The following is an 11,500-nucleotide window of genomic DNA, read 5'->3' as shown; positions in this document are numbered from 1 at the left end:
GAAGAAAATAACCTGAATTTAGGAGTAAATAGTTCATTCCTGCCATACAGTTTAAAAAAAGAAAGGTAGCTGAAACATCTCATTCAAACAGCAGCAGCGTCGTTAAATCACATAACTGTAATGGCAATGCTGGTACTGCTTTCTGAAATGGAAATACTTACACACACTGTAGAATTCACTTGTTCCCTAAGTTAACAGCACTTATTTTAGAGGGCATTTGCACAGTGCTACATCTCTTTCTCAAACTTTTGTTTGCTTTTGGTTTTGTCAGGAAAAATTAGATTTATGTATGAATAAAGGGCAGCTGCTACTGAGAGAAGGTAAATGGCTGTAGGACAGAAGCAGGTCTCCTGACGGCAAATAACATTGTATTGTCTCACTCTCTTCTGAAGACTGGATTATATCCCAGCTCAGCAGAGCTTCTACCCATTTGTTCTTGCCTGCTATATGTACAATATCATATAACCTCACTATAATCAATGGGATTATTTATTTACACATCATATACTCCATTGCCTCATGTCCTTTTAGAAACAGTTCCTGGAAATGCAGAGCTACGGTCATTGTCAAACACTTTATTTTTCTCCTTTTTTTTTTTTTTAATTTAAAACTGAAACAAACAAGACAGTGCCATACAACTCAGCAAGAGGTTTAAAAAAAATATCCAGGGCCATTCACAAGTCTTTTTTTGATATCAAGAGCTTCATTGTCTTTTCCCCAAAGAACAGAATGATCAGCAACACATTTTAGTTACACTGCCGATAAAAATAGAAGTAGTAATCAGTAAAAAACATTCCAGCAAAATAAGGATCTGTCGAGCAGCCTGCAAAACCCTGCAGAAGAAAAATAAAGGAGATTCATACAGGATCTTCTCTCAGTTCAAATGCTATTTGTCTTTTGCTGTGTTGCCATTTGAAAAGGCTTACCGGTGCAGCTACACGGAAATAGTATGCGCTGTCATACAGTTTAGCTACCGGGAGAGTCCAAATATGCTGACGTCCCTAGATGATAAATGAGAGAGAGAGAGATTAGGTAACCTTATTTCACATTAAATTGGAGAGAAGGTTAGGCTCTGGAAACATTTCACTGACAAATGCAGTGCAAAGTAATTATGATAACAAGACTTGATAGCTATAGTCAGAGTATTTAAAGACAAAGTGCTGACTTTAAACCCTGCAAATGTGGGTTTGCTCTGATCAGCTCTGCCCAGGAACTGACAGACATCTGGCTCCCAGCGACACTCAGCTGTCTCTGAATAACTGAACTCCCTCTCTAGTTTTCCAAGCAAATCCCACAGTAAATAGGGATTGTTCCTGATGTGCCAGGTGGCCTGAGAGCTTTAAGGTGTGATAGTATCAAATGGCAATTCTGCCGATTTTGAAAGAGTAACTTTAGTAGTCCTCAGAAAGCAGTGAAAGTTCCTCTATATATTCTAAAGATATGAGAAGCATCTTCACTCAGTATTTCAAAAACAGACGCAGGTAAGATTTCATGCTATTTTTGATTGCAGTGTCCTGCTATGTACAAGTGAAATAATATATTTTGTATCTTATGCTACACTGAATAAAATAAAATTCAGTTCTCGTCTCTTTTTGACCTAATGATCCATGGTAACTTTTATTTCATCAGTTTCTACTGTCTCAACTCCTTCGTCTTTCCCTCCTCCCTTCACTTTCTGACACATTCTCTCTGTTGGAGATTATATGTTCACATGATACAATTTATGTGAGACTGCCGAGTCCAAATCATTGCTGTCCTGCCCTTTGGTAAGGAATAAGCCTTCCAGTCCCGAGGAAAATCCTCATGAAAAAAAAAACCTTTTCAACTAGGCAGCATTTCTATTCTGAGTCACATCAAACCTGAATGCTCACTGCTGCTGGAGGCTTGTTAGCTTTAGCCTTTTGATGTGGATTTCAGGTTGACACAGGAAATCTCTTTGACCAGTTTTGGCAGTAAGCTTCAAGGATATTTCTGCATTGCGAAACTCTCTGGGTCTGACTTAATTGCAATTCTGTTGGAATTACGGCAGACAGGTCAAAACTTGGACAATTTTGCCTTTCTGATGGCTTTGCAGCAGCTTCAGAGAAGCCTGTAACTTTTTGCAAAGATATTTGAAAAGTTGATCAGAAAGTCAGCTTAAGGGTGGGGGTTGGGATCAACTGCTATAATTTGACAAAACACCAAAAAAGTAATTTAAAACCAATTAAGAACATATCACGTATGGCACCGTAGATCAGAAATCTAAAGACAACTCTGAAATGACTTCCAACTTCAGGGAGGTTTCTCCTACAATGTGTTTAGAAATGCCGCTATCCTTGCTTCTGCTTTTCCTACTGTTTTAGCCAGAATAAACATTTCCAAGCAATGTGGACAAATCTAGGCCTTGAAAGAGTCTTCTAATTCCAGCTCATTTGGAGGAAGTTTAAGGCCTTCATCAATTTACTGAAGATGATCAAAAGTTTGCAAGATCTAGTCTCTAAATTTTTTTTACTGGGAAAAGCTAACATGTTTTAACAGCTTCTATTCCCATTGAGGCAATCCAGAGAACGCCATGTAAACAACTCTTGCTTTTACAATGAAGAACTTTCCCTAGAGAGATTTATTGGTAAACCACTCTTCACACAGAAATAAAGGGGAATAATACCATTGTTTCCAGTGAATTCAAGACTTAAAAACTGGAATTCACTACCCACAAGACAATAATGGAAATAGTAGAGTAGATGAGAGTTTGGAGGACTGTCTTCTAAGGCCCTGAGTGGAAAGTACTCCTATTTCTTAAGTATCTCTGGAGATATCCAGAGTTGCAGTGCTGAGTTAGGCTGAAGTAGAACCAAAACTGTCCTTGTAGAGAGTCACTAGATAGATTTTTATAAAATTCAGCAGAAAACTGGCTCCTACAGAAAGGTTGCATCTCATTATGGTCATGCCAAAGCCAGCTATGACTGGCAGACTCAAAGTACCATTTGGATTTCTAGTACCTTAATCAAGATCAGAATTTTGCAGCCATTAATTTTATAAGTCATGTTCTAATGGACTATTTCTTTTTTCCAAGTGCCCACAAATACACTATGAACAAGGCCAAGGTCACTAGCTGGCATAAGCTACCTTCTTTTCCACACTCTGGAGCTGAAGACCTTCATGGTCTCTTTCATCTCTTCATTCATTCCTTACAAACAGTGGTGTATAAGGCTATTCAGCAGAATGAGGTATTATAACAAGTTTTTTCTATCTTCCATATCACCCTCTACTCCAGAATGCATCCACACAACATTGTTTGAATCAAGAGTGTCATTCGAGGGATCATAACATCTTACTTATGAGACTCTGATGCTTTTATGAAAAGCACACAGAGCCAATAGAAGGGAACACCATTCTGGAGAGCAAGGGGAGGTTAAGGCTAATCACAAATTATTTCAGCACTTGTATGGCTTCAACTGCCAAAACTATCAGAAAAATTAACACTGTTTTCCTACATAAAGTTCAATTTTATTTTCAGTTTTGCACAGTACCTTTAATGAGAGAGATGAAGAAAGAGCCATGTGCTGGGCAGTATAGAAAAATGATCCCCATAAGCCAGAGTATTGCTGCAAAAATCTTACCTGTGTGGTTTCTAGGAAATCCTTCCTACTGTTTTGGCTTGAAGAATAATGGGAGCAATAATTTCCAAATGTGACTTTGCAGAGAAATATTATTAATGGTTCTGTGGTGCTTCAAGAAACAGAGAAAAATAAGGACCTATCTGATTGCTCTTAAGTAGGAGAATCATACATATAAATACAAAATACATACAAGGCAAAAAAAATCCGAAGAACTGCATTGTGGAGAAATAAAGCAGAAGAGCTTACTTCACTGGCTGATATGAAAGAGATAAACCTAAGCCACCAACCTCTAATCTCATCCCATTCCCTCCCATGAATAGAGGGTGTTTTACATTTGGAAAGCTGGGTGGTCTTTACAGTTGTTAAGATAAATCTAGAAATGCATACTAAACATCCTCAAATCTCACGCATGTTCATACCAGAAGCTATTGTATATGACTTTTTATACAAATTAATGGTCATGATATGCTTGAGTTGCTTACATCATGCATAGGCATAACATACCTGTGCCAGAGGGTACCCAGGCATCTAAACACAACATCAATTTTATGGAAGACAAACCCACAATATGACTTAAAACAGGGACCCATATAAATAACTCCCATTTGCTACTGTACACATGCAAATATATCATTAAAAAGAAGTAAAAATATCCCAGACTTTGTCTGGGAAAGCAGTGGTAAACAGAATTTCATTCAGAATTCTTCAACAGCAAAGACCCTGTGGTCGTATCTTCTCCAAACTATCCTTAGAGAGAGTTTGCAGCACTTCCTAGCTTACCAGATGGCTTTTCTGAGAAGAGTATAAACAAACAAAAATGCCTTGGAGATCCAAAGGAACTCAGATATGGCAATGGCTAGCAGAAAAAATGAAAGCAGAAGGTGGGGAAAACGTGACATCAATATTTACAGTTTATGCTGTGGGGAGCAATGAAGCACCCCCAGCAAAATGTGCTTTCACAACCTTAATGAAGTATTTAAGAAACGTCAGTTTTAAAGCATATAATTCATATACGGCAGATTCTCTTTCCGACACAGGCTGTCACTAGTGTGTGTGGTTTCATTTGATTTTATTCAGTAGGCATAAAAGTTTTCCAAACTTTTGAAGTAGCTACAGTGTCTCGCAATATTTGGACACTGCAATAATCCAAATACGTTTGGGTTTTCTTAAGCGTTTTGGGTTTTGCTAAGTTCGCGGCTTTGTTTAGTGAAAGTTTAGTGAAAGTTCACTGCCACAGTGAAACTCTGAGTATGATGTATTAATCCCTGTATGGGAGGGTTGCATTATTAGTTTATAATGGCATACACTTAAAAGACAGATTTTCAGTTGCTGTAGAAAACAAGCAGGCACTTCAGGAGTACTGTTATATTTCCTCTTATCTGAAAAAGGCGGATGTTTACAAGGATAATATTCAAGATCAAAAGATTGGACCTAAAGACCATAACTTCACAGAGCCCTTTCTTGGAGAGACTGGAGTCATGAAGTGTCATCAAGCAGAGTGTTTGGCAGCTGTTCTGGCTATCACTGGCCTTTCTCAGAGAAGAACCCCAAAAGAAAGGACTTGTTACTTCTGGGAGAACGCAATGGAGCTAGACTTTTATTTGAGGAGAAAATACCTGCTGAGAGGAATAAGTTTGCTGCTTATTCCTGCTGTAAGTCACAATTTTAGGCATTACCAGAGGCTCCTGCACAAAAATCCTCTTTTACAGTGCTTGGCACAACAGGCCAAAAAAGGTGTTCTCTGGAGTTATGTATATATATCTATATATATTCCTAATAATATTTCTTTACACCAAAAAAACTCAAATCCCTAGTCTACAGGCCACAATCCTGCTAATATATGCATACATGTCTGCTCAAATGATTATTAAATTGAACCTTAAGACTACTGAGCTTTAATATCTGCATTAATGGGTGAAATTGTCATTGGGCTGAGAGCAGTATTGGGCCTATGCTACAGCAAAGGATCTACCCAAAGGTCTACGTTAAAAACTTAGTTGTGCATAGATTTGTCCCACTCGTCTGAATAGGGACAAATTAGTGTCACAAGAAAAATTAGGCAAGAATTACTATAAAAAAATGAACCACTGTCTTGTTATGTATGTATTATCTTTAAGTGTACTTACTTTATTTCCAGTGAGATTTCTACATCCATAGGTGTATATTTGTTAACAGGTATAACATAGCTGTAATTTCCAGTCCTGAAAAAGGTGGCATTAATGCACATAAGATTTTGAGATAGGTAGTATCTTTGCAAAAACATGGAAATTGCATTTAAATTTAAAAAGAAAAAATGTGAAAAGGTAGAAAAAAATCCTGCACTAGAGGAAATAACTGTGAGAAGGAACCAGCCAAGTAGCCATGTCACATTAATGGTATGCTATTCCACCATAATAAAGCATAATAAAATAATTTACCTACCCGCACTGTAGATTTTTACTACAATAGTGATTGTCAATGCTTTGCTGAGTTTCCAAAATCTGTATGGAACTGATTGTTGTATCAATCCCTAAAAATATTAAGAATAATGTTTTCTTCTTGGTTATTTCAAAAATCTTAGATAAAAGCATAATAAAATTGCAGTTAATACAGTGGCATCTACGCCCTTGCTTGCCACTACAGGAGCTGCTGCAGTCTAAATTGGCCCTCAGTAAAAAGCCTTTAGTTGATTACCTTCATTCTGCCATTACAAGGAAGATAAGATCTTGTTTGATTTACAAGGGCAAATATCCTGGGCACGCACCTAATATTGTAACGTTTTATTTTGGGTAGATATTGAAGGCTATTTTGATGGTAGTCCAAGTAGGATACAAATGTGACAATGTTCATTTTGATGTACTAGAAGCCACACTCATGCAAGTAACCATTCATTTGAAAAACATTATCTTTGCTGAGAGAAATAATTTGGAATGCAACAAAACTTGTTTCTAATCCTATGTGCAGTAAAACTACCTAACTCTAATGAATATTAAAATTTATTCATAAAACACTGCCTTGAACTTACAAGAACTTAGAGTTTTGTAATATTCTACATATACAAATATCAGGAAATATGAATGAAATTTGCTCAGCTAACCAAAAATATATACGCACTTTGATCCTCAGTAACCTGTGGCAATAGGAGCAACTAAAACCAGCAGTACCAGGATACTATATTGATACCTTCTGAACACTTACATCCTAAACTTGGAGGAAGTTTGCAGTCTGAGGAAGGGGAATATGGAATAAAAACTCTACAAATATTTGTATTTTAGGATTAGCTCAACATCCTATGTATAAACAGATGTATATACATTATATTTATACATATACACATGTAAAATATATTTCAGGGAAGCATGCAATGCAGTTAGATATCTAGACACTAGTAACTGAAAAACTAGTTTCTGGGGAAAAAAACAAGCTCACACCATAGCTGGTGTACTGATTACCAGGAAAGATGAGGAAACTAACTGGTTACCAGTGTGATTATGTCCCTAACCAGGCTTCCCCCTTTTGCTACAGGCTTCCTGTGATTCCTTGGGCCAGCATCTCTGTGCCATGCAGGTGTTCTCTAAGGTGGCCGGTTATGGTGAGATGAAGAGTATCGCTATGACGGTGTGGCTCTTCCCTAAGGAAGATTAACCCTGGGGAGAGTTAGGCAGCAAGAACCAGTGTGCTAACACAGCAGCACAGCTTCTGCTTTCACAGCTGGCCTAGCCATCACCGCACTGAGCTGCATCCTGAAAAGCTTCTTTGTTCTGGATACATCTACAGCATCCAATCATTGCAGGTCCATAGTTAGGACCTGCAGCATCTCAGACCCCTAAACCAGCCCACTTCAGTCTGAACTGTGGAGGGCTCTCCAACAGAAGGGGCCAAACAGGTTTAATCCCCCCAGGAGGACCTAGGCTCACACTGCCAATGGTTTGGGGAAGGCCCAGGTGTGGAGGGAGTATCTGAGCCATCAGCAGATAGCCAGGCTCCAGCTGTTGCCTACAGCATCAAGCTGCAGATTTTAAGTCTTGCAACGTGGTGCAGAAAGCTTAAGGAGGACCTGGTTCAGGAGGCCCAAGCCTTCTCTTCACGTCGCACTGTGAACACTGGTTTTGCATTTCTGTTGTTCTACAGCAACAGTTACCTACTTTTCAAAGAAACTTGATGATTACAGGCTGACCTGTGCTCTGATTATAAAACATCTGTGTGGTAGTATATACTTCCAGCATGCAAATATCCGCATGTATGCTCAAGTGACAGAGGGAAATTGAGCATGTGCATCTCAAAGACCTAGCACAGATGAACATTTCCCTATGACGCAGCATCTCATTACAACATGTGTAATAGTAATGCCACAGAGGCTCTTTTCTGAGGTGTGTAGCCATGTAAAAAATGAGGAGAATGATTTTTCCCAGATCATCCCACAGGGGCATACCCAGGCAACAAGCAGAACCTGTGTTCTATTCCCCACATGGCCCCGGGTAGCAACTTGCTTTAAGTGTATGCCAGTGTATAGATGTTTTATCATCCAAATATTGCCTAATCTTTTATCAGACATTTATGAAAAACCCAAACCTTAAAAAAGAGCATCCACATAAACAGAAAAGACAAGGCATAATCCTGCTCATATTGAATGAATGTCAGAGCATGCCACTATAACATGAGTAATCAGCAGATATTCATCTTCACAGAAAGGAATCAGTATTTTCAGCCCAGACTGGCTCTGACAGCAGCGCGCAGTCACTAAAAGGAGAGCCTGAAATCAAGCCAAATGTCCTGTGTTGAAGAACTTCATCTCTACTGATGCAGGCAGTGTCAGGATCCTAAGGTAGAGATGGCCCCTTTCAGCAGCTGACGTTTTTAATCTGTGAGGTCAACTGGGCCAGACCCCAAACACTTCCTTTACCCTGTATCAGGTATTTCCTGCACACAAATACCGCACTCATACGCTTAAGCGTTTTGCTGGATAAGGGCTAGCAGTGTTGAGCACCTTACAAGATTTCAGCCCCTGTCAAGGAAAATGTCATTTGTCATTTTATTGCACCTGAAGCGACATCTAAGAACTCTCTAGAGAGGGCAGCCAGAATGTCTATAAAAATCTAATGAAGATGTAAGAATAAATTCCAATGACAAGAAAATTATAATGAATCACAAGTATTTAATAGATTCCTAAGTGCTAATTCTCTATAATGACCAGTTATAAATGAAACTTCTCTAAATCCCAGAAGCAGAACTCCAACCCTAAAGGTAGCTCTTCAAAGTTATACAATTATACATTTCAACAGTTTTTTTAAAAAATATGGGACTTACAGTCATTTCCAAGATCAGGTCTTCCGTTAGTTTTTTTGACTGGATCTCCTTCAGGTAACATGCTCCTTTTGTTTCCTGTGAAAGAATGTATGTACAAATGTCCCCAAGTTAGCCCAGCACAGTTGTAACAGCAAAATATGAATACAACACCAGAAGATGTTTTATTAATTATCTCTTGGATAAAGGCATGCATAACCAACAAGAGAAACCTTGAAAATACGAAGCACCTCTATTCAGAAGAAGATACATGCAGTCAAAAGAAGTTTGTAGATAACAAGAAATAAGCTTTTCAAATTCTACAGGGTACCTAAAACATTTCAAAAATAGCCTAATAGAAAAGATTTCATCCCACACACAGAATATCACCAATTGTTATAATTAATAGAGAGGCAAAGTGAAAGTCAACATCCAGTCAGGCACTTCAGCACAAATCTGATCATAAAGCTGCATCTTTCTTATTAGTGAGAAAATGAATAAACAGGCATCTGCCATGCAAACATAGGCCAGGGGAATAACTTAGCTTTTTGAATGTGAGTTGTAAGACACTGAGGACTGGCCCAAGTGAGACACAGTACTTCAGAGAGAGAAGGACCAAATTAAAGAAACTAATACACAGCTCTAACAACATGATCACCATGTTCACTGATGTCACCTCTGTAATTTCAAACATTGAACTAGGCTGAGAAATGTAAGCTGCTGATTTTTTTTTTTTTACTCTATTCATTTTCTCTTTAAAAGATCATCAAAAGATCTTTTGAATAATCATCATATTGTACAACCTGGGAATGGCAAAAGGCGCTTCAAGCCTATAAGAAATGGTTTAAAGCTATTCCTGTGCTTTTACACTAACTGCCAGCCAAGAATCTGTCCAGAGACATGTTACCAATAAACTGGCACTGAGAAACGTTGATCTTGCCTAAACTAACATGCTTCATCAAATACCATTTAATCTTGGAAAAAACGGAATCATGTGTTTCTAGAATACCAAAATGCTCCGTTCCCATGTTTTCCAAAGGAAACATTCTGATTTCAAAATGACTGTTTAGAACAGAAGTCACTGCTTCATTGTATAAATATTTATTTTACAACAGGAAAGATCAAAATTCATTATTTCACTGAGATTGAAACAAGAAAGCTGGATTGACCTTACTGTTTTATTATTAATTCCGTATTTTGATTTTCATTTCAGTATTGGGAAATATGAAAATTCAGGCTTTCCTCATGCTAGTAGGTGACTGAAAGCGTGGGACAACATTAACAACTGGAACCTGAGGACCCAGAAGCAACGTAATACAAAATCATCTCTGGGATTTCCACCATTTCTGTGTTTTGATATGAATCTGTGATACTGCTGCTAGTTATTCCTTGAATCCATTTTTTATTTACTTGCTCATCATACAGATTTGCCAGTTCTGCCAACTTAGGTGGTAACCGTTGCATTTAGTAGTCATCTGCTGTCCTGTTTCTTTATACTGTGATCGGCTGCCACACACCTACCGTAATGGCTACTGAACACATGCCATCTGTTATACATGTACAGTAGGTCTTGAGGTTGAGGCAGATCTAAAAAAATACATATTCATTCTCCCATTCTTCCTTTTAATTTACAAACTAGTTGTCACATCTTCCTTTCACTTTCTTCTCTTTTCTCTTAATAGTCTAGGTATGTTAGCAATGCATTAAACGTTCCCTGCCTTTTTACATTTTCATTAACAGAGAACTGTTCTGTAGGAAAACCTATATCCCCCGGTAAAGGTAAAATATTGCTCACTGAAAGAAAGATGTTCTCCCTGTAGATACAATACTTCAGCTATGCAAGTGTTGGCAGGAATATTTATTACATACTCTGAATTACTAAACGTTGAATACTGTGATTCTTTGACAGATGACGGAAGAAAGCATTAAGAGGGTATCAGGAATTTGTATAAAAACTAGGATGAAGACAGATTTACTTCACTAAGATTTCAACTATTTAAACCGAGTCAGTAATCAGTATAGAAAATTATTTTTACTTGGTTTTTTAGTCTTCATAAAATTACTATTTCATTGTCCTTTAAGCTGATGCAATCCAAATGAAATGTAGAAAACAGGACCCTGAACTTATTTTTATTTGGAGCTCAAGTTGCCAATTGAGAACACCAGGAACCACCAAAAACCACTGTAGCAGCCTCAATATATTGTGGTAAACTTCCACTCTGTCACATATGGTAACTCCGAGGGCTTTCTCAAAGGCCCATGTAGGGTGTGAAGATCCATTTCAATAACAAATATAAAAGTACGAGCATGACCAGAATGTAATGAGGACAAGCATTATCTTCAGATAAGATTCAGATAAACTCGGTAAACTCATCCAATAGATTTGGGATCCTTTTTTTCCCCTCAAGCACTTTCTGGTTTTAATTCACATGAGTTGTAACATTCTATAAGCAGCATGGAAAAAACCTGCTGATGATTTCTTGTGGTAGTACCTTGCTATGAATCCGTTAACTACCATCTGAATGCAATAAATGAAAATGCATGAGGTTGACCAAACTCTGGCAGGGACCCTCACCAAGCTTTTATTGTGAAAGGATAGAAATCAGGGAGAAACACACTCTAAGAGAAAGTACGGACAG

General features: G+C 38.0%; 1 protein-coding gene across 1 annotated transcript in view; it reads right to left on the bottom strand.

The window, feature by feature from the left end:
- Positions 1-232: 232 nt before the first annotated feature.
- The window catches only part of MYRFL (myelin regulatory factor like), a 46,403-nt gene continuing 35,135 nt past the window's right edge, over positions 233-11,500 (bottom strand). Inside the window, exons 20-25 of the mRNA XM_087766087.1 lie at positions 8,886-8,960; positions 6,021-6,108; positions 5,726-5,800; positions 3,600-3,708; positions 927-1,001; positions 233-833 (exon numbers count right to left, since the gene is read on the bottom strand). Coding sequence (XP_087622213.1) covers positions 747-833; positions 927-1,001; positions 3,600-3,708; positions 5,726-5,800; positions 6,021-6,108; positions 8,886-8,960 — 509 coding nt within the window. The 3' untranslated portion in view covers positions 233-746. The remainder of the gene's footprint in view (positions 834-926; positions 1,002-3,599; positions 3,709-5,725; positions 5,801-6,020; positions 6,109-8,885; positions 8,961-11,500) is intronic.

This window comes from Nipponia nippon, unplaced genomic scaffold, assembly GCF_047370975.1.
Source record: "Nipponia nippon isolate SJK-2023a ecotype South Korea unplaced genomic scaffold, ASM4737097v1 scaffold_3, whole genome shotgun sequence".
NCBI classification, from domain to species: domain Eukaryota; kingdom Metazoa; phylum Chordata; class Aves; order Pelecaniformes; family Threskiornithidae; genus Nipponia; species Nipponia nippon.
The sequence above is the reverse complement of the archived record's forward strand: the minus strand, read 5'-3'. Positions and strand labels throughout refer to the sequence as shown.